We start from the raw sequence: 25,182 nt of genomic DNA on the forward strand, positions 1-25,182 counted from the left end.
GACAAAAATTTAAATTGGGTAGTTCGTTGTGCAAATGCAAGTATTATTTAGCAACAAACATATGCAGATTGTTTAATTAGGATGAGCAAGATATGTTAGTTTCTATTTTGTCTCATATATATGTACCTTACTAAGTACAATTATTTTCTTTTAAAGAAGATATATATATATATATACGTTATCTTACGTCACTTGTTTAGGTTCGAATAAACAGTAACATAAGAAAGAGTGAAAACAAGAAACTTAGAAAAATGCAATATTTATCTATCCGGAAAAATTCTGTAAAAATGAAGACGAAAAATATGAATTTACGGTTTTATAGAATCAGATCCAAATCATCCAGAATTATTCAAAAATAATTTTTTTTAGTAGTCCTAATAACAAAATGTCCTTCGATTTCACGTTCGAATCCCGACGAAGAATCCAAGATGGAAGACGATGACGTATGCTGCAATCTTAGTGTTGCTGTCTACAGTTCCTTCTATAATCAAGAATTATCACTCCGGTGTCTGATAGCTGAATAATTTTTTTTTATAGAAAACTGTTGTTGTTCTACAATATTAAACGAGCACAACTATTTTCCAGAAAAATAACAGAATTGATCTTTTGGAATCCAAATAGTTTGAAATAACTCCAAATCAAGTAATTTGAAATAACTCCATACAGCACAATATACAACTAACACTTCAAGAGCCCAGCTTCTACTGAAATTATTTCTCCAAAACATGGGTTATATCGGCTTGCAAACGTAAACAAGGGTCACGTGATCATCTTCTGGAAGGCTCTAGAAGCCAAATAGCATGTCAAATATCACGTCCACCCAGTGTGACCTTGACGAAAACGAATCATTTTCCCTAAGAAACTAAAAATAAAAAAAGTTGTTTACATCTTAAATCCAAAGCCCCATTATGACCTTGACAACAGCCAATCATTTTAAAACAAATATAGAACTTGTTTACGATGGTTGCTACTAATTTGGATCAGGATTAAGATCAACACTTGGTGATTATAAACAGTCACGGTCAAGCTCTTTCCTGAAAAAAAGTATCATCTGTGGTGAATAAATTTCCATTTCAATATCATGTAATGAAAAATAAAAAATTTAAAACTGACAAAGAATTAAATTGAAATAAATATATATTGAATCACATACAAGCAAATAAAATATACATAACAATTACATAGTATCTCCTTGTGGTTTGCAGAAAAAAGAATTTGATCAAACTATTGTTAAGCGAACTGTCTTTCAAGTTGGGACGAATTGTATTTGGGCCAAACTGACTATAATCCGGCATAAATGGTACAATTTTCCCATCGCTCACCTTATTCGATCCCACAGCTTCAATACATTTTATTCTCTGGTAAACACGGCCTTTCGGAAAACGAAAGAACCCTTTTGACCCATCATCACTCTTGATTACATTCATATGCAACACAGTGCACCATATTTGCTGTACAAAGCACGATCGTAAGGTATATCATATAGACATCTATGTGGTGAAATTAAACACTTGAATGGCTAGGTTCAATAAAAGGGACAAATGTACGTCACATCCGTTTTTGGCGCGCGGAAACTACCGATTGTTTACGAAGATTGCAAATATTTGTTTCATTTAAAACAGCAGATTTTTAAGTCTAATTATTAATAATAATAATAATGAGGACTTTGTATAGCGCCTAATCTTTAGAAGCTCTAAGCGCTTTACAACATTAGACAACTCCTATAAGAAAAAAATATATAATGATATGATTACAAAAACAAACACCATGAAATTAGAAAACATAAAAATCATGCTGAGAATATTTGAGGTAGGAAACATTATTAGGTCTTTAAGTTTGTTCTTGCAGTCGAAATAAGTGAGTTTTCAAAGCACTCTTGAGTGTGATCACTGTGTCTTTGTGTCTAAGTTTAGTGGCCAATTCATTCCACGTTGCTGGGCCCTGGTATGCAAAAGAACGTTGTCCATATGACTTTGTTTTCATAGTGGGAATAATGAGTATACGACTGTCAAAAGAGGAGCGTAAGTATCTTGCTGGTGTGTACACATGGGTGAGGTCGGATAGGTATGTTAGACTAGAGTCCAACATTGAAACTTACCACAGAGAACACATTTTGTGTTTAATTCTGGATCGAATATATACCCAGTGTAGGGTAGAGAGCAGCGGGGAGGTGTGCTCTGATCGTGGTTCTCTAAGTATGATCCGAACAGCTGTGTTTTGAACTGTTTGAAGTTTCTGGAGTAGATATTGAGATGAACCAGACAGAACTGAGTTACGATAGTCCAGTCTTGAAAGTACTAATAAACACACAAGTGTTTTAGTGGCATCAACTGAAAGGTATTGGCGAATGGAGCTGATGCGTCTCAGCTCAAGATATGCAGCCTCGCATATGTTCATGACATGTTGGTGAATGTGAGAGTACTGTCCAGAGTAACACCTAGGTTTCGTACTGATTGTGTGAATTTAATGTTGGTGTTGCTGATATTTATTGTTTGAGGTAAAGGATGTGAATGAGAAAGTCTTTGTTTTGTGATCAGAATGGCCTCAGTTTTATCATCATTCATCTGCAGCTTGTTACATGTCATCCATGATTTCACATCAGAAATGCGCCTCTCTACACCTGGGATGGTAGCATCAACTTCAGTTTGGTGGCTAGATTTGTATAAATTAAACATTTATATGGTGTGCATACATAACAAATGCGTTTTTTAAAGGACTCTAATAATATCACACGTTTGTATAATATAGGTAGCCAGTGACGTTTAACTTACCATGCTCCAATTTTTGTCTCCACCAAGTCAAGTTCTGGCAGCATTTTATTTTTTGACAGGAATAACTGATGCTTCCAGATAGAGTCACTTGTAGACGTTATTCTGCCGATTTTACCAAGACGATGGGCATCCTGGCAGCGTTTCCTATATGAAATCATGGAAACTGACCATTTTGAACAAGTCACACCGAAGCAAAATCAACTTATATATTACAAATATAGATACTAACAGAAAGCCTGATTTGCTTTCAGTAATGAATGTATTTTTGTAACAGTATCTTGAGATTTAATGAATTTATTTCAACTTCCAAACACCATATGAACTCAACGGTCAATCTGCCAGCATGCCATAGCTATGGCTGATGATGAGGTCATTCTTAACATACGAGATCATTACAAAGGGCCTATAGGGCAACTTCATCTCCATTACTGAACGATTTATTTTCATCAATTCATATCGGCTATGTGAGGAGGACGATTTACTAAATTCCCCCTCTTCTGTAAGTATTAATTAAGGCATTTTAAGTATATCATTAGTAAAGTCTCAGTGTTATATCCATTAAACTGGGTTTTCCCGGGTTCTTTCTCCACAAGTTATTCTAGTTGATATGTGAACCCTATCTTTGCTTTGAAATGGCGTTAAGTATATGCCCGTCTGCTTACGACGTCAAACGGTTAAAGGGTTATGCCCCGGACACTATTTGATCTTTGACCCTCACTCTGACAGTAACCTTGCTTTTGCACCACAGGTGCTCGACACGAGCTTAAAATGGAGAAAGAAAACAATAATCTAAAGAAACAATTCATACAGAATGGCAAAAATACCTTAGATTACCCCCATGACCCGTTCTGACATAGGACCCTCTCTATCATAATATATAAAAGAGAAGGTACGAAACTTCCAAATACTTCATTCCACCCATGACCCTCGATTTCCTTCAGCTATTTCCGTCTCTAAAAGCAGACGTCCCTACCATATGGCTTGTTTTACTCCTAAGATATTTTTCTATCCATCATGCCATCATTTACTTTTCTGCGTTGTACCAAACTGAAGTTAAGGGTTCCGAAACGTGCGATTCTCGCGAATTTTAACTCTGAGACAAGTCTGAGCTAATGTGTTAATACGTAAAACCTTTTGAGCCAATCATATTTCGTCGTTGACGTGCGTGCCGCATAGTTTACCTATTTTGAAAATAGAGTCGCATGTATACAAAGTATGTGCAGTGAAGAAGACATTGTCTAACTCTTGCATGGAACAGGATTCCTAAAGTTGAATCGAGTTAATGGTAAGTAAAAACTTACTTTTGCATCTGCCACTGTTCTGTAATTCAAGATGGGATGCATTGTAAAGTCGTCAACATGGTACATGTAGCTCTTGTCACCGGTTTTCGCATGTGCACGCACTTGTCTCAGAGTAAAACTTTTTGCATCAACAGATTGTCTTTCTCCGATAACTCTTATCAGAGCAAATGCGTCCTTGTTGAATAACAGTCGGGGTATTTCTCTTCCCAATTCCGTCAGTGTTGATTTAAAATATTAGTTGGTAAACTTAACAGAGGTGGACACATCTGTGAATGCCATTTCGCCATTGTAACAGCACGTGGGACAATTCCGGGATGACCTAGAGTTCGTAGTGATATATCAGTGTTGTTACAGCTATGAATCTGCGCTTGACCCTATACAAAATTATATGTCAGTGTATCGGAGGGTTCGGAAACGCTGTTTGAATACAGATATTCATTGACAAGTCCAACGCAGTCACGATCGGTGTTGAGAACCATTTTTAGGTTATCTAACACTCCATCGATAAATTATGCAGCCTCAGCACCTCGGTAAGATTCTATTACTTATATACAATGATGAAAACTAATCATAAACACAAACACCAAAAACTGTTAGAACGGAATGCTTGGAACCGAATTTCAACAACGGTGATCAATGATTTTGTTACTGTATATGTGAAAATATCTTCAACAGTATAAGATAAGTCGGTACGTGATATTGGCGGCACAAAACTGGGATCAACATGTCATTGATTATTCATCAACATTACCATTCTACCCCACCCACTTTAAGTTCCCGTTATGATAAACAAATATGATGCAGACGCACGCACCTTTAGGAGTATTAAAGCCATTTACATCATAAGAACGGACAATAAGTAGACCATAAGGTTAATAAGGGATATTTTTCTCTCCTTCTTTGATTGATATTCATGTAATTCCATAAAGTTACTACGCTTCGTTGTGCTGACACGCTATTGATTTGTTAATCCTATATTGTGTCCTTTTGGCGGATAAAGTTTCAGTGTGACCCAACAATTGTTTTTGATTGCGTTTCTGATTTTTGCAAGTTGATTCTCAGTAACATGTTTAATTGCGAATTCTGTGAACTTTCTACACGTGTACCGATGAATCTCATTCCGCACCAGTTCCCTCCATCAACAGTGTCTTGTCAGAAAGAATCACAGCAGAGGTACCAACACATGTATGAAAATCCATGTCAACGACAGATGTCTAAACAACTCCAAGTGTTCCAATGAAAAGTTACAAATCGAGCACAGTATCACGAAGTCATTTTGGAAAATCTGCACACCAGTGTAAATGTTTAGATGCCGTTCCATATACGACAAAAGATGCGATCTGCACTGTTGAACAACGCCGTGAATCGGTTGTTAACTATTTCAACTGAAGCGTTGGCAGGATAATGGGATTCGTCAATCGGTACAAGTTTCCCTGTAACTTCAAAATGAATTCCTCGTTTGGAAGTAAAATTATTGTAGTAATATGCACTTTCGGTTCTATTTTAACTGACTTGGGTCCCGGGCCGGATACGAGTAATACTGGAAATCTCTCTTGATTCGATCCACTAGGACATTCAGATCTTCTCAACTGAGTTATGTTGAAACTAGACATTGATGATTTTCTTTAATACCACATCACGTCTAAATTCACTCCCCATTGCCAGATTAGCATTCGCGAAATCTTATAATCGTTCTTGAGCATCTTCATTAATGACTTTACTATCCGCAGTTAGTATTGTTTCTGTTGATAGTACGTGACTGGTTTTGGTGGTCCTTGTGTCTCTAAAAGCCGTAATGGATGACAAAGAGATTGAGCCGCCTGCGATTCACCGAAGCACTTTTGATGTTATCCATGACTCGAATTGCTACTTGCTTAAAAGATTGGTTCAGCATACGTTGATTAAGCTCAGGGCGCATTGGTACACTCGCAAATAATCCACGAACACCATCACTAAGGCCATAAATAGTTTTTTTCGTGTTATCAACGTGAACGGGTTTCGCACGTCTACGTATGACTGTCGTTATTATCTTTCACGTCGACCTCTAAAGTACAGTTGTATCGTCGGTGTTCCACCGTCTCCGTCCACAATGGAAACAGGAATATTTGTCAGCCGATTATTGTGACATGGAATATACACACGGGCGTGATCAATATCAAATCACCTGGTTCAACGGTTGGCGAAAACCCCAAAAAAGAATATAACCCTGAACAACTACTCTTGCCGTTTCAGATCTGCTCCTTTAACAGTGTTACAAATTCAATTACTATAGGTGGTGAAAGCAATTCTCACACTATCAGGTGCGACAAAATATCCCAGATGCAATAAGCCTAAATCATTTGAAATGTTGCACTGTCTCAATAGTTTCAGAAATCATCATCCGTGAGTACATCATGAATATCTTCAACAAAACCATTCAACAACGCTTGATATTTCTCTCTGTCCATGATGTCATTGGTGAACAGCCATTGAAAAGCAATCAATCGGAGAGGTCGTTAGGGTCTCATAGTCCACCAAGACATTCTCCTTGTTTTGATTGTTGTTGTACCCTTTTATTATTTCGTTTACTCATATGGTGAGTTCCTCCATTGTGATAATTTTTGAATAGGTTCCTGGTTAGATAATGTTTGACTAGATTCCTGATCTAACCACTTTTCAGGTTTTTCCATTGTTTCGTTTTCGGCAAATAAACTTGGAGAGATATGGAAATCTTCTGCTGTGAGTAAACATATTTCTCGTATTGGAGGCAGAGCTAAGCCTTTTTCCTGTGCGGGTGCAGGTCTTCGTCTTGGTTGTGTTTTTGTGCAATTATTTTAAATAACTCTTCACTTAATTGTTCTACACGTCTGTTTTACTGTTGCTTTGGCTCAGGTTTGGATCGACCTTTTCCCAATTTGGTTGTACAGCTGCCGGCTGGCCAAGGCGTTCAGAGTCTTCTTTGAACATATGTAGCTGTTGCCATATATTTAATTGGCCTTCTAGACATTCAGACTGTCTTCTTTCTCTGCGTGAAACTGAGGTACAGACTGTTTTCTTAACTATCTGTTAATTTATTTTCTTTCATGTTCTTCCTCATCTGCACGGTTTCCGTTTTCTCCGCTACATATTCACAGTCAAGGTCGAGTCAGTAGACAGTTGGTATGTTTGCGGTGGTAGCATCACTGATTGCAGTTATAAAACCTCTCTCCTTAACACTTCATCTTCTATGTTATTCTGTCTGTAAGTGCATTAAACGTTTGCATAAAATGATTCCACCGAGTACCACAAGATTGCTTCTTTCAGTAAACTCCTTCCATACCATTTAAGGTCACCACCCATTCCATGTATTTTTCACGTGTCTTTGATTGCATTTTTATCACGTAGTCTATTCAGTTGGACGGTGATATCGCGACTGCATTAGCAAAGCTACAGGGCAAACCATGTATTAATATGACGGTGACAAGCACCATCATGGATACAATTAATGTTGGCCTGGTACACGACTGGATATACGGCTCGATTCTAACAATCAAAGACAGGTATATCACCTATTAACAGCGTTGTTCTTGCATGTTACCGACATGACCTTGCAAACATCGTGCACGTAAACATGCCGAGGTGGATCTTATCGATGATTTAAATGCAATTAATCCAACAATGGAGGAACGAATCACCAGATGGATCGTCAAAGGCGGTGTATAAGCTAAGATTGCACAGGGTGGTGGACAGACTCCACTTAGAGGCAGATAAAAGTCCACGAATTAAAAACAAAATGATATTTCATACAAATAATGGACAAAAAAGCCGGATATTATTGAAGAGGTTCTATAGTTCGCGTGAGTATTAGAGATGTGAAGCCCCCGTGGAAAAACTACCAAGTGCAGCCAAGGTCACTCATGTGCTTGCTCGAATATGTCTGTGGAAACAAACAATGTGGCAAATCTATTTACCAGTGGCAAGAAAGATTTCATGTGGGTGGTTTCATGTTCATGTACCTAATAATATCCATCAGACTAATTGTTGCTTCTCGACAAGGTAAATTGCGCACCTACAAGTACGCGTTAACCATTTTCGACTTGGCCTGCAGATATATGGAAAAAAAACTACAATAGTCGTAGATGCACTAGAGCATATTTATGCACGCTGACCACGTTTCTTACAAATGGATTCTGGCAAGGAATTTCTCGGATCTGTGGTTCCGTTAGTAAACAAACATAGTGTACTAGTACGTGTTCCAAGATTGTTCAAGTGGATTCTAGCAAACAATTTCTCGGATCTACTGCTGTGATATTGAACAAACACCGTGTGTGAGTTCGTGTTGAATATGTCAACATTAATCGTGATCAAGCTATATGTACGATTTAATCGTGTTTTTGTATAACAGTTATTCTGTAATCAGTGATATCAAGACCTATCAAGCTGAGCAAAAGGTAGAAACTTCAGAAAATGCACCTCGGACTGCTGATGACTATTCTTTGACTCACAACGTTTCATTTATCAATAAATGTTCTTCAGAACAGTTTTTGGTGGGGGTAAGAGTAAAGAAATCTCAGTATCATAAGAGAAGTTGAAAATCTCAATCTGGCACAACTTTTAGGAATCAAATTTCTACTAAGACTGGCCATAAATCATTATCTCTTCCTATGCGTACATATTGTAAGAAGAAAGGGCTAGTTATTTCTCACTGCTTCAGGTGATAAAATAGGCAACAGAAAAAGACAGGGCTATACCCATTGCTCTTATGTTAAATGGGTTAAGGTCACCGTCATGTTATTAAAAGCAATTCATTTTGAGGTTCAAACAAACCCCAGTTTGATCTTAATTATGGAGAATTATAAACCATTCATGTAGAAAGATCATATGTTAGTGTGTGTAAGTGTGTGTGTATGTGCGTGTGTGTGTGTGTGTGTGTGTGTGTGTGTGTTTTGGATTTTAACGTAGCCTTAACAATTTTTTTAGTCATATCGCTACGATGTCTGCGTTGTGGCAGTTATCCTGGTGTCTAGCACTGGGATATCACATAGTGTCATATTATCCTGACACCAAGCAGACCACTTATAACATTAACCTCTTAATGCTGACGGCAAAGCGAGGCAGCTATTCGTACCAACTTAAAAGTCTTTGGTATGACTAGGCCGGGGGAAGAACCAGCGAATTTAAACGTCAGTGCCGGACGCTCTAACCACTTAGGCCAATAGAGCAGTCGTCGAAAGATCAATGTCAATTATTGGTGATTCAGCCAGGTCCATCAATATTAAAATATTACGAGACACAGGAGAATCTCAGATAGTTTTATCAGGTAATTTTTTTCTGATAATCCTTCTTCTAATGAAAGTGTTCTTATTCAGGGTGTAGAGTGCGGCTTTTCTAATGTTCCTCTCCTTTGTGCAAATTTGTCATTAGACTTAGTCTCAGGATCTGCGACAGTCGGAATTAATAGCATCTTTACCCATTGCGGGTATTCACTTATAAGTAGACAATGACCAAGCTAGAGATAAGGTTGTGGATAATCCACTTGTAATTGATCCTGTTGATATTGAAAATCATACTTGTGCAGTTACTAGAGCTATATCACAAAGAAAGCTCTTGCGAATAGTGTTGATCAGAAACTATTCCTTTAACTAACACATTCATTGGTCAACATTTCGATGAAGACACGATTGTTCCTGAAATTGGTCAATCAAAAGGTATTGAACCTCTTTTTACTGCTCATTTTCTCTATCCTAATCAGGGTAACAAATGACAATCATCATTGTCGAACAGGATTCCGATCTTGATATTTTTTATTTTTCCTTGAGAGGGCTATTAGCGAAACTGAAACCATACAAGTACAAGTCTTTCATTTTGTGCAATATGGGGTGCTTATGAGACAGTAGAGACCAGCTGAGGCACCCGTTGGTGATAAGTGGTCATTTAACTATCAAATTGTAGTTCCAAGGTCATATCAGTAGCAAATTCTTAGTCTAGCTCATGAAACTCCCTTGGCTGGTCATTTAGTGGTCAATCAATAAGCCTAATTACAAAATCGTGAATCATTTTTGTTGGTCTAAAATTGAAAGTGATGCTTCTGAGTACTGTAGATCTTGTCATACTTGTCAAATGGTAGAAACACCGAAATAAAAGATACCTAAGAGTCTTCTGCAACCTATTCCTGCATTTGACGAATCATTTGGCAGAATAATGGTAGACTGTGTAGGTTCCTTACCCAAAACTACGTAAGTCAAACAATTCCTGCAGAGCCTAATTTGTATGTCTGCAAGATTTCCAGAGAGATTTCGTTTAAGGAGTATTACAACTAAAACTACAGTAAAATCCTTGATAAAGACCTTTTTAAATTGCCTTCCCAAATCTATCCAATCTAATCATTAGTCAAGTTTTATGTCTGGAACTTTGAATCAATTTATGAATGAATAACTTTTCCAACAGTTTAAATCTTCCTCCTATCACCCTGAAGGTCATGGGGCTTTAGAAAGATTTCATCAAACTTTTCCAACAGTTTAAATCTTTCTCCTATCACCCTGAAGGTCATGGGGCTTTAGAACGATTTCATCAAACTTTTCCAACAGTTTAAATCTTCATCCTATCACGCTGAAAGTCATAGGGCTTTAGAAAGATTTCATCAAACTTTTAAGAACATTATTCGGTGATATTGCTTTGATGTCGGAAAAGATTGGGATGAGGGTGCTCATTTGCTGTTTTTTATGGGTCTATTCTTTGTTTTTTATTTATGTATTTATTCATAGATCTAATTGGATGACAAAGAAGCTGTACAGAAGCCCGGTCACAGAACACTTCTCCCCTGGCCACACTTTCAGCGACATAACACTTATTGTAATTGTTCATCACCCCAACTGGAGTTCTGAAGCCAGGAAAGAAAATGAATCTTACTGGATACGCTGCCTTAGAACATTGAAACCAAGTGGTTTAAACTAAGAACTAGAAAAAGACAACCATGCACAAATAAAAACATCTTTTGCAAACGACACATTTTCTCTTATATAATTCTCTAAATTTGCCTAGTAGCATAATACTACTACTATAACAATGAAATATCACGGATAGAATTTGCGCTTCATACATTTAAATTAAATAACAGATGTCTTTATGGCTCATCGATTTCTAGGTCAATAAACATATTTTCCAGGATCCTCAACAAGTTCAAATAAATAAGCATAATAAATTTAAATACAATTAAAGGCTTAATTCCATGTAAAGTTTTGCAAACACAATGGTTTTTCTCTTTTATTTGTTTGTCTTGTCAATGTTTTGCATTTGCCTTTGAAAAAGATTCATTATGAGTCGAAAGCGCTCAACCTAGTTAGATACTAGTTTTGCACTGTTCGTTCTCAGTTTATTGCATGTATATATATAAAGATAAAGAACTGATTAAGTTTACGGAAAGAATCTTACTTTTAAATTGTCGTATAAAGTAATGCAAGATCACAGAATGTGAAGTCGTTAATGTAAACATGATAATACTCTCTTTTGTCTGCAAAACAAATGGCAGGTTGTCTCCACTTTAACAGTTCAATGATGCTTTATTCACCGTACCTATCGGCAGTCAATATTATCTACTCGTGTGTATTAATCACTTCCAATTATCCAATAATTGATCATAAAATATTTAACGATGACTTGAATGCGATTAATCCAACAATGGAGGAACGAATCACCAGATGGATCGTCAAAGGCGGTGTAAAAGCTAAGATTGCACAGGGTGGAAAACAGACTCCACTTGGAGGTAGATAAAAGTCCACGAATTAAAAGCAAAATAATATTTCATACAAATAATGGACAAAAAAAGCCGGATATTATTGAAGAGATTCTATAGTTCGCGTCAGTATTAGAGATGTGAAGCCCCCGTGGAAAAGTTAACAAGTGCAGCCAAGGTCACTCATGTGGTTGCTCGAATATCTTTGAGGAAACAAACAATGTGGCAAATCTATTTACCAGTGGCAAGAATGATTTCATATGGCTGGTTTCATGTTCATGTACCTAATGATATCCATCAAACTAATTGTTGCTTCTCGACAAGGTAAATTACGCACCTACAAGTACGCGTTAACCATTTTCGACTTGGCCTGCGGATATAGGGAAGCGAAGCCGCTGACCTAAACAAATTTGCAATAGTCGTAGACGCACTAGAACATATTTATGCATGTGAACCACGTTTCTTATAAGTGGATTCTGGCAAGGAATTTCTCAGACCTGTGGTTCCGCTGTTAAACAAACAGTACGTGTTCCACGATTGTTAAAGTGGATTCTAGCAAACAATTTCTCGGATCTACTGCTGTGATACTGAACAAACACCGTGTGCGAGTTCGTGTTGAATATGTCAACATTAATCGTGATCAAGCTATATGTACGATTTAATCGTATTTTTGTATAACAGTTATTCCGTAATCAATGATATCAAAACCAATCAAGCTGAGCAAAGGTAGAAACTTCGGAAAATGCACCTAGGACTGCTGATGACTATTCTTTGACTCACAACGTTTCATTTATCAATAAATGTTCTTCAGAACAGTTTTTGGTGGGGGTAAGAGTAAAGAAATCTCAGTATCATAAGAGAAGTTCAAAATCTCAATCTGGCACAGCTTTTAGGAATCAAATGTCTACTAAGACTGGCCAGAAATCCCTATCTCTTCCTACGCGCACCTATTGTAAGAAGAAAGGGCTAGTTGTTTCTGACTGCTTCAGGTGATAAAATAGGCAACAGAAAAAGACAGGGCTATACCCATTGCTCTTATGTTAAAGGGGTTAAGATCACCGTCATGTTATTAAAAGCAATTTATTTTAAGGTTCAAACAAACCCGTCTGATTTTAATCATGGAGAATTATAAACCATTCATGTCGAATGATCATATGTTAGTGTGTGTACGCGAGTATGCGTTGTGGCAGTTAAACTGGTGTCTAGCACTGGTATGTCATATAGTGTCACATTATCCTGACACCAAGCCGACCAGTTATAACACTAACCTCTTAATGCTGAGCGCAAGGCAAGGCAGCTGTTCGTATCAACTTAAAAGTCTTTGGTATGACTCGGCCTGGGCAAGAACCAGCGACTTTAAGCGTCACTGGCGGACGCTCTAACGACTTAGGCCAATAGAACGGTTGTCGAAAGATCAATGCCAATTATTGGTGATTCTGCCAGGTCCAATTCTATTAAAATATTACGAGACACAGGAGAATCTCAGAGATATTTTTGTCAGGTAATTTGACTTTTCTGATAATCCTTCGTCTAATGAAAGTGTTCTTATTCAGAGAATGGAGTGCGGCTTTTTTAATATACCTCTTCTTTGTGCAAATTTGTCATTAGACTTAGTCTCAGGATCCGTGACAGTCGGAAGAATGACGTCTTTACCCATTGCTGGTATTCATTTATAAGTAGGCAATGACCCAGCTAGAGATAAGGTTGTGGATAATGCACCTGTAATTGATCTTGTTGATATTGAAATTCATGCTAATGCAGTTACTAGAGCTATATCACAAAGAAAGCTCTTGCGAATAGTGTTGATCGGGAAATTCTTCCTTTAACTAACACATTCATTGGTCAGTCTTTAAATGAGATCACGATTGCTCCTGGAATTGGTCAACCAAGAGGTATTGATCTTCTTTTTGCTACTCATTTTCTCTATCCTAATCAGGGTAACAAATGACAATCATTGTTGTCGAACAGGATCCCGAACCCGATATTTTTAATGTTTCTATGAGAAGGCTATTAGCGAACCTGAAACCATAAAAGTACCCGTCTTTCATTTTGTGCAATATGGGGTGCTTATGAGACAATAGAGACCAACTGAGGTACCCGTTGGTGATGAGTGGTCATTTAACGATCAAATTATAGTTCCAAGGTCATATCAGTAGCAAATTCTTAGTCTAGCCCATGAAACTCCCTTGGCTGGTCATTTAGTGGTTAATAAGCCTGATTACAAGATCGTGAATCATTTTTGTTGGTCGAAAATTGAAAGTGATGCTTCTATGTACTGTAGATCTAGTCAAACTTGTCAAATGGTAGAAACGCCGAAACAAAAGATACCCAAGGATGATCAGCAACCTATTCCTGCATTTGACGAATCATTTGGCAGAATAATGGTAGACTTTGTTGGTTCCTTACCTAAAACTAAGTCAGGCAACCAATTCTTGCTGAGCCTAATTTGTATGTCTGCAAGATTTCCAGATAGATTTCGTTTAAGGAGTATTACAACTAAAACTACCGTAAAATCCTTGATAAAGACCTTTTTAAATTGCCTTCCCAAATCTATCCAATCTAATCATTAGTCAAGTTTTATGTCTGGAACTTTGAATCAATTTATGAATGAATAACTTTTCCAACAGTTTAAATCTTCCTTCTATCACCCTGAAGGTCATGGGGCTTTAGAAAGATTTCATCAAACTTTTTCAACAGTTTAAATCTTCCTCCTATCACCCTGAAGGTCATGGGGCTTTAGAAAGATTTCATCAAACTTTTCCAACAGTTTAAATCTTCCTCCTATCACCCTGAAGGTCACGGGGCTTTAAAAAGATTTCATCAAACTTTTCCAACAGTTTAAATCTTCCTCCTATCACCCTGAAAGTCACGGGGCTTTAGAAAGATTTCATCAAACTTTTCCAACAGTTTAAATCTTCCTCCTATCACCCTGAAGGTCATGGGGTTTTAGAAAGATTTCATCAAACTTTTCCAACAGTTTAAATCTTCCTCCTATCACCCTGAAGGTCATGGGGCTTTAGAAAGATTTCATCAAACTTTTCCAACAGTTTAAATCTTCCTCCTATCACCCTGTAGGTCATGGGGCTTTAGAAAGATTTCATCAAACTTTGAAGAATATTATTCGGTGATATTGCTTTGATGTCGGAAAAGATTGGGATGAGGGTGCTCATTTGTTGTTTTTTATGGGTCTTTCTTTGTTTTGTATTTATTTATTTATTTATTTATTTATTTATTTATTTACTTATTTATTTATTTATCTATTCATAGATCTAATTGGATGACAAAGAAGCTGTATAGAAGCCGGTCACAGAACACTTCTCCCCTGGCCACACTTTCAGTGACATAACACTTATTGTAATTGCTCACGACACCAATTGGAGTTCTGAAACCAGGAAAGAAAATGAATCTTACTGGATACGCTGCCTTAGAACATTGAAACCAAGCGGTTTCAACCAAGAACTTTAAAAAGACAGCCATGCACAAATAAAAAAAATCTTTTGCAAAACAAATTTTCTCCTATATAATTCTCTAAATTTGCCTAGTAGCATATAACTACTACTATAACAATAAAATATCCCGGATAGAATTTGCGCTTCATACATTTAAATTAAATAACAGATGTCTTTATGGCTCATCAATTTCTAGGTCAATAAACATATTTTCCAGCATCTTCAACAGGTTCAAATAAACTAGTTGAAACAATACATTTAAAGGCTTAATTCCTGTAGAAACAGCCATGTAAAGTTTTGCAAACACAATGGTTTTTCTGTTTTATTTGTTTCTCTTGTCTATGTTTGTATTTGCCTTTGAAAAGGACTCATTATGATTCGAAAGCGCTCATCTAGTTAGATACTGGCTTTGCACTGTTCATTCTCAGTTTATTGCAATAATTGATCATGAAATGTTTAACACGCACAGCATGTGCTGGCCATTTTCTAATATCGACCGTCACCGCCAACTTAATCAGTTATATTGACAATAAATCTACAGCACGTGAGCTAGCATGACCAGTGCTCACTAGCTCGATGATGCATATCGTGTGCGCTGCCCGTGCTTTAATTAAGCGACTCTAATTTGAGCATGTGCGCTAAGCAATTTCAGTGCGTTTTCTGTATTACATTCATTAATTATTAGATTTATTTCAGATCTACCTAATGGTTTCAACAGAGAGTAACTTGGTAATTTGTAAAGATTCCTGAATTTATATTTGGCTTACTCATCTATACTAATTGCTACAGTTACTCTAGAGTTACCAAATGATTTCACTAGATTTGCGCCAGACTATAGTAACTTATAACTTAGCGACCATAATTTGAACTTGTGCGTCAAAAAATTTCCTTATTCCTCTTTTTACACCAAACAATTACATTTACTTCCTTCTCTTTTACTTAATATTAAACTGCTTCTACAAAACTTAAATCTTGCATAATTAAGTAACTCAATAAATTTGATTTAAACCAGCAAGTCCATTCAAAATAGTATACTATAACATCTCGTATTTCAAAACATGGCACAATTCCCTCCTTATAAGACAGGCAAAATGTGGCATTTGATAGGTGTTCAGCCACCGGAAAAAAAAGCAAAAGTTGAATGAGAATGATGAAGAATAATTCTTATGATAGGGAAAAGCGTAATGGAAAATTTCAGAAGAAATGGACAAAAGACAGGGAATGGCTGAATTATGACGAGGAAAGGAATGTTATGTGGTGTAACTGGTGTACGCAATTCGCAAAAACACACAGAGAAAACATCCAGTTTTGTTGCGGGTTGTTCGAACCTTAAAATTGAATCGGTAAACGATATGAAAGCTGTGTGCCATTGTTTTGTGAACAGGAATAGTAAAGATTTGGCAGGACTAGTAAATTTCTCAATATACTAGTCCTTCTGGCTACAAAGAAATTTGTGTTAAATTCAAGCCCTGAAAATACAAGGGTTAACATATAAAACAATATACCCGGTAGCACAAAACACATCGCAAGCACCAGACAACACTGATCCCTGGCACGGATCACTTCTGTAAACAAAACTATAAGACCAGCCAAAGTCCAAGAGTATCTAAACACTAGTTAGAGAGGTGTACAAACCCTAGAACAAAATTTAATCAAATCCAAATTTATTAAAACTGATACAATAAAATACATATTGGGGGAAAACATAAGCACATAAAACATTTTAACTTCAGACACTAGGGTGCAAGTCTGAGAGGGACCACACCAATAAACTGAAAGATGAAATTCAGTTTGAACCATTTGACATCTATCTGGTCTAGTACTAAACAGTCTTTGGTGTGTGTGTGTGTGTGTGTGTGTGTGTGTGTGTGTGTGTGTGTGTGTTCAACATGATTTTTACTTTAAACAATATGCATGATGGATTCTGACTGCCATGATGAGGTTGTGGACTTCACCAATTGGCATACCAATCGAGATACAGATACTATGGCCCCGCGTGGTCATGGTTGGCCCCACGTACTCCTAATGCCGCCTCTAGGTTGTGGAGTTCACCGATGGGCATTAGACCAATTGGCTGTGGATGCTAACATTGATAATAACTTTGTCCCTCTTGCCAGCAAATACCTGCACTAGAACGGCGTTACCAGACCCTCATACACAATGAAATATAATCTAGTTAAACATCAAACAGAAAATGACTCTTAGGACTACCCTGATCTACCAGTGTCAACTCAAGGTCAGCGTGGAATTGTCACAAGTTTACAAAAATATGCCCAATCATTGTTAGATGTAAAATTTGCAGGCATAATCTGTGTTTTAAAAAGAAAAGTGGTGGACCCCAAGAACGCCCAATTGCCTGGGATTTAAATGTTCCAGGAAGAAGATAGTTTCTATAACTGTATGACTGTAACCATAAATGCTATCATAAGGCATATGGGTCACAACTCATTGTGATAATGCTATCATAAGGCATATGGGTCACAATTCATTCTGGGGACCACAGCTGACCTAATATGACCTGTCAGATACATTACCACAGTATATATCTTTATATGCGTTTTCACATTAAAAGTCTGTCTTAACATTTAATCACAAACTTCACATTTCAATTACTTTTCTCCAGTATCTTTGATTATGTGCTTTATAAAATGACAACCCTAAACATATTTCGATAAGCTTCACATTTCAATTCCTTTACTCCAGTATGTATTACTTCACATTTCAATTACTTTACTCCAATATGCATTACTTCCCATTTCAATTACTTTACTCCAGTATGTATTACTTCACATTTCAATTACTTTACTCAGTATGTATTCACATTTCAATTCCTTTACTCCAGTATGTATTCACAGTTTAATGACTTTATTCCAGTATGTATTGCTTCACATTTCAATTACTTTGCTCCAGTATGTATTACTTCACATTTCAATTCCTTTACTCCAGTATGTATTCACATTTTAATTACTTTATTCCAGTATGTATCACTTGACATTTCATTTACTTTATTCCAATATGTATTACTTCCCATTTCAATTACTTTACTCCAGTACGTATTATTTCACATTTCAATTACTTTACTCCAGTATGTATTATTTCACATTTCAATTACTTTACTCCAGTATGTATTACATTTTAATTACTTTACTCAAGTATGTATTCACATTTTAATTACTTTATTCCAGTATGTATTGCTTCACATTTCAATTACTTTGCCCCAATATGTTTTCACATTTCAATTACATTATTCCAGTATGTATAACTTCACATTTCAATTCCTTTACTCCAGTATGTATTCACATTTCAATTACTTTACTCCAGTATGTATTACTTTACATTTCAATTACTTTACTCCAGTATGTATTACTTCACATTTCAATTACTTTACTCAGTATGTATTCACATTTCAATTCCTTTACTCCAGTATGTATTCACAGTTTAATTACTTTATTCCAGTATGTATTGCTTCACATTTCAATTACTTTGCTCCAGTATGTATTACTTCACATTTCAATTACTTTACTCCAGTATGTATTCACATTTTAATTACTTTATTCCAGTATGTATCACTTGACATTTCATTTACTTTATTCCAATATGTATTACTTCCCATTTCAATTACTTTACTCCAGTACGTATTATTTCACATTTCAATTACTTTACTCCAGTATGTATTATTTCACATTTCAATTACTTTACTCCAGTATGTATTACATTTTAATTACTTTACTCAAGTATGTATTCACATTTTAATTACTTTATTCCAGTATGTATTGCTTCACATTTCAATTCCTTTACTCCAGTATGTATTCACATTTCAATTACTTTACTCCAGTATGTATTACTTTACATTTCAATTACTTTATTCCAGTATGTATTACTTCCCATTTCAATTACTATACCACAGTATGTATGTATTCACATTTTAATTATTTTATTCCAGTATGTATTCCTTTACATTTCAATTACTTTGCTTCAGTATGTATTCACATTTCAATTACATTATTCCAGTATATATTACTTCACATTTCAATTACTTTACTCCAGTATGTATTACTTCACATTTCAATTACTTTACTCCAGTATGTATTCACATTTTAATTACTTTATTCCAGTATGTTTTGCTTCACATTTCAATTACTTTACTCCAGTATGTATTACTTCACATTTTAATTACTTTTCTCCAGTATGTATTACTTCACATTTCAACTACTTTACTCCAGTATGCATTATTCACATTTCAATTACTTTAATCCAGTATGTATTACTTCCCATTTCAATTACTTTAATCCAGTATGTATGTATTCACATTTTAATTACTTTACTCCAGTATGTATTACTTCACATTTCAATTACTTTACTCCAGTATGTGTTATTTCACATTTCAATTACTTTACTCCAGTATGTATTCACATTTCAATTACTTTACTCCAGTATGTATGTATTCACATTTTAATTACTTTATTCCAGTATGTATTGCTTCGCATTTCAATTACTTTGCTCGAGTATATATTCACATTTCAATTACTTTATTCCAGTATGTATTACTTCTCATTTCAATTCCTTTACTCCAGTATGTATTCACATTTCAATTACTTTACTCCAGTATGTACGTATTCACATTTTAATTACTTTATTCCAGTATGTACTGCTTCACATTTCAGTTGCTTTGCTCCAGTATGTATTACTTCACATTTCAATTACTTTGCTCCAGTATGTATTCACATTTCAATTACTTTACTCAAGTATGTATTACTTCACATTTCAATTACATTATTCCAGTATGCATTATTTCACATTTCAATTACTTTACTCCAGTATGTATTACTTCACATTTCAATTCCTCTACTCCAGTACGTATTCACATTTTAATTACTTTATTCCAGTATGTATTGCTTCAAATTTCAATTACTTTGCTCCAGTATGTATTACTTCACATTTCAATTCCTTCACTCCAGTATGTATTACTTCACATTTCAATTATTTTACTCCAGTATGTATTATTTCACATTTTAATTACTTTACTCCAGTATGTATTACTTCACATTTCAATTACTTTACTCCGGTATGTATTACTTCACATTTCAATTACTTTACTCCAGTATGTATTACTTCACATTTCAATTACTTTGCTCCAGTATGTATCTTCATTTATTTCTTCAAACAATGACAATGGCCAAATATTTTATTATAAACTTCACACTTGAATCATTTTTCTTGCTAATATTGTTTCTCCAGTACATATTGAAATGTTTTTTCCTGAAATTGGCACCACAAAATTAATATACAACTTCACACTGGAGTGGTTTACAGTATAGATATGCCAAAATATGTACAAAAACGGTGTATTTTGATTGTATTTGTATTTGTGTTTGAATGATAATAATAATAATAATAATAATAATAATATGAAGTATAGTAATCTTTATTTTAATATGAACTATTTACATTTTTCTATTTATAGGACAACTCACCTAAAACAAGTGGAAGCTTCACCTTCTTTCATTAGGAAAGTGAACATGTTTTGGCATTGTTAGTTTGTAGGGTACATCGAGTGACCATAATTACTACAGTTATAATATAGAGCATGGACTATTTCAGGTACACTTGGGGAATCCCAATAACCTACACCCAGACCCAAATAAACATGTTTAATTCCATTGATAATAATCCTAATATTAAACCCATACACATAGAGAATATTTTACTTATGTATTAATGTAAATTAAATATATATAACACTTAAATTCACCAGAAGCTTCACATTTAAAATGGTTTTCCTCCAGTATGTATTGTCATTACTTCATAAGTTCATCCCTCTGACTAGACACTACACCACATTACAATGGTTTTCTTCAGTGTGTAAGCCAGTCTTCACATACATTTTCAAATTACCATCCTGACTAAACATTTATCACAAACTTAACACTTTAATGGTTTATCTCTAGTACCAGGTATGTGGCTATTCAAGGTGAAGCAATTCATTCGTTCCGTATCCAAGTCATTCCATAGTACACATCTTTATGTGTGTTCCAAAATTCACCACTCCAACTAAAAATTGAATCAAAACACAAACTTCACATTTGCATGGTTTTACTAAAGTATATTTTATGAACTTCATCAAAAAACCATGACAAAATATTTTATCACCCACTTCACAATCAAAATGGTTTTTTCCAGTATGAATGGTCATGTGGTTCATTCACCCCTCAGCTAAAGACTGTATCACAAACTTTGCATTTGAATTGTTTCCTCCAGTGTGTATTTTCATGTGTGTTTTTCAATGTACCATCCTGACTGAACATTTATCAAAAACTTAACACCTGAATGGCTCACCTCTAGCATGTACCGTCATGTGGCTACTCAAGGCACCACCCAAGCTAAACATTTTATTGCCTACTTTACAATTTAAGTTTTATTCCATGCCACCATGACCAAATATTTTATTACAATACTCACATTTTAATGGGTTTTTTTTCTTCTAAAGTATGTTTTCTCATATGGGTCTTCAAGTCACTATTCAGGCTGAACAGTTTATCTCAAACTTCACATCTGAATGGTTTTCTTGCATGTATCATCATGTGCTGCCTAAGAGAAACACTACTACTAAACATTTTATCACAAACTGCACATATAAATGGCTTTTCTCCCATATGATCCATAATGTGGTTATCTAAAGAAGATTTGCAACTTAACATTTTATAACAAACTAAACACTTGTATGGTTTTTCTATAGCATGCACTCTAATGTGCCTCTTCAAATCACCAAAACGACTGAACATTTTATTACAAACTTCACATTTGAATGGTTTTTCTCCAGTATGTATGATCATGTGATTTTTCAAAGTGTTGCTGTGAGGGAACATTTTATCACAAATTGCACATGTAAATGGTTTTTCTCCCGTGTGCATCCTCATGTGGCTCTTTAAATGAGAACTCCGCCTAAACAGTTTATTACAAACTTGACATTTGAATGGTTTCTCACCAGTATGAATTCTCATGTGGGTTTCCAAATTACCGCTCTGGATGAACATTTTATCACAAACCTCACATTTAAAAGGTTTTTCTCCAGTATGTATCATCATGTGCTTCTGTAGAACACTGTACTCACTAAGCATTTTATCACAGATATCACATTTATATGGTTTTTCTCCAGTGTGTTTTCTGGTATGCCGTTTCAAATCACTATTAGTACTGAAGAGTTTATCACAAACTTCACATTTGAAGGATTTTTCTCCAGTATGCGTTCTCGTGTGGCTATTTAAATGATCACTCCGACTAAACAGTTTATTGCAAACTTCACACTTGAATGGTTTTTCACCAGTATGAGTTCTGATATGCTTTTTCAAATTACTATTATTGTCGAATATTTTATCACAAAATTTACATTTGAATATTTTTTCTCCAATATGCATACTCTTGTGCTTATCTAATTCATTATTCAATCTAAACAATTTATTGCAAACTTCACATTTGAAAGTTTTTTCTCCAGTATGAATTTTCCTGTGCTTTTTCAAATAACTGTTAGTGTTAAACATTTTATTACAAAATTCACATCGGAAAGGTTTTTCTCCGGTATGTATTCTCACGTGATTTTTCAAAGTACTATATTGGCTGAAGATGTTATGACAAACGTCACATTTGAATGGTTTTTCTCCAGTATGAATTCTCGTGTGCTTTTTCAAGCTACTATTATAGCTAAACATTTTATTACAAAATTCACATTTGAAAGGTTTTTCTCCAGTATGCATTCTCGTGTGATTTTTCAAAGTGCTATATTGGCTGAAGAGGTTATGACAAACGTCACATTTGAATGGTTTTTCTCCAGTATGAATTTTCATGTGCTTTTTCAAATTACTATTATAGCTAAACGTTTTATGACAAAATTCACATTTGAATGGTTTTTCTCCAGTATGAATTATCATGTGCCGTTTCAAAATACTATTATTCCTGAAGATTTTATGACAAACTTCACATTCGAATTGTTTTTCTTCAGTATGAGTTCTCTTATGCTGTTTCAAATTACCATTATAACTAAACGTTTCATAACAAAATTCACATTTGAATGGTTTTTCTCCAGTATGCATTCTCGGGTGTTTCCGTAACGAACTATTCTGATTAACATTGTATCATAAACTTCACGCTCGAATGGTCCTTCTCCCGTAGACGTCTTGTGTATCTTTAAATAAACACGGACTTCCATTTGGGATAATGGAGAAATCCTGCCAGTCATTAAATATTCATTTATGCAAATATGCAAATGACTTTGGTTGAAACGATGGTTTTCATTGGACATTGTGGTTTTTAAAATAAAACATTGACATTGAGACTTGCGCTACTAGAAATTTAGTATTATGTTATCAGATCGATGTGTATATCACTTGGGATAGTAGAAAAATCATGCCAGTCATTAAATATTTGTTTATGCAAACGAGTTTGGTATAAACGATAGTTTTCGTTTTGATTTTGGTCTTTTAAGAAAAAACAAAAAAAATACATTGGTCCTTTCGCCATTGAGACTTGTGATACTAAAAATATATTATTATGTTTTCTGGCTGGTAGTTTATATACTTTAACCGTTACAAATAATTAATTTCATGTTTCATTTCAGGGCTGCTAATTACATTTTAATTTGCTTACTATTACAATATTTAACAACGATATGAATTGCGATCACCATTTGTCGCGTTATCAATCTTCGTGGATTGTTTCAATTATTATTATTATTATTAATCAGATCACCTCTGCATTATATACCATCTTGACGTATCAGTCCCTAACCCTCCACCTTTGTATGCTACTAAGAGAAACGTCCGTATGATAAATAGAACCAAACTAATGCACGACATCCAAGCTAACCTAACAACTTGCTTACATCCTACCGCAGAACAACCCGATAACTGTCTGCGTTCATTTCTTGATAAACATGCCCCAGCTACCAAGTGCAGAGTATCAATTCAAAAGTGTTCTACATGGTATAGCAGTGTTAGGGACCAGCTTCGCATTGCTAAAAGAGACCGCCATAAAGCTGAGAGGCTCTGGCTTTCCACCAGTATCACTATTCATAAGCAAAGCTATGAAGTCGCTAAAAAGAATGTTACAAATATAGTCTATGCAGCGAAATCAGCCCACTACACTACTAAGATCATGGAAAGTTACAGCTGCAAAGAGCTCTTCGGGATTATTAACAAGCTAATGTCAAGGAACAAATCTACACCACTTCCAACTACCTTCTCTCCAGTCGACCTTCCGGACAAGTTTGCAAATTTCTTCCGTGACAAAGTACAAACCATTAAGAGATAAGCTTGACACCACAATTTCAATTGACTCGTCGTCACCATACAGTTGGGATACAGAATTTGAGTGGCAACCATTAGCAGCATTTGAACCTGTCTCTATGGATTTCGTACGTACAATCCTGATGAAGAGTGCACCAAAGTAATGTGAACTTGATCCAATTCCAACATCACTGCTGCTTGAGTGCTTAGATCCGGTATTGCCATCACTAACTGATGTTATTAATACCTCTCTCTCTCATCCGGGGAATTCCCATCATTTTTCAAAACTGTCATTGTAAAGCCTCTGTTGAAGAAACCAACACTAGACCAAAACGATTTAAAGAATTACTGCCCAATTTCTAATCTCCCACTCATATGAAAAATCTTAGAAAAGGTTGTTCTATCCCAGCTTGTATCTCATCTAAATTCAAACAGTCTTTTTAGCAATGTACAATCTGCATATCGCCCTTGCCACAGTACTGAAACTACTCTTCTAAAAGTAGTTAACGACATTCTCTCTGCGTTGGATAGCGGAAAGATTACAGTCCCCCTTGATTTGTCTGCAGCATTTGACACAACAGACCATGATATATTACTTCGCCGTCTCCAGCATGTATTTGGCATTCATGATACAGCCTTACTATGGTTCAATTCCTACTTGGTCAACAGGACACAAATTGTGTCTGCAAATGG

At 35.5% G+C, this 25,182-nt stretch overlaps 1 protein-coding gene across 1 annotated transcript; it reads right to left on the reverse strand.

Moving 5' to 3' along the window:
• Positions 1 to 20,620: 20,620 nt before the first annotated feature.
• Positions 20,621 to 23,427, reverse strand: LOC149792916 (uncharacterized). The gene has a single exon (XM_089966755.1). The coding sequence runs from the start codon at positions 23,296 to 23,298 to the stop codon at positions 21,751 to 21,753; it is 1,548 nt and encodes a 515-aa protein (XP_089822881.1). The 5' UTR covers positions 23,299 to 23,427; the 3' UTR covers positions 20,621 to 21,750.
• Positions 23,428 to 25,182: the final 1,755 nt, after the last annotated feature.

This window comes from Sinohyriopsis cumingii, chromosome 8, assembly GCF_028554795.1.
Source record: "Sinohyriopsis cumingii isolate HCF-2022 chromosome 8, ASM2855479v2, whole genome shotgun sequence".
Classification (NCBI taxonomy): Eukaryota; Metazoa; Mollusca; class Bivalvia; order Unionida; family Unionidae; genus Sinohyriopsis; species Sinohyriopsis cumingii.

What these genes read in the sequence shown, in the direction of transcription:
- LOC149792916 (XM_089966755.1), bottom strand. Translation starts at nt 23,298, where the DNA reads ATGCATACTGGAGAAAAACCATTCAAATGTGAATTTTGTTATGAAACG.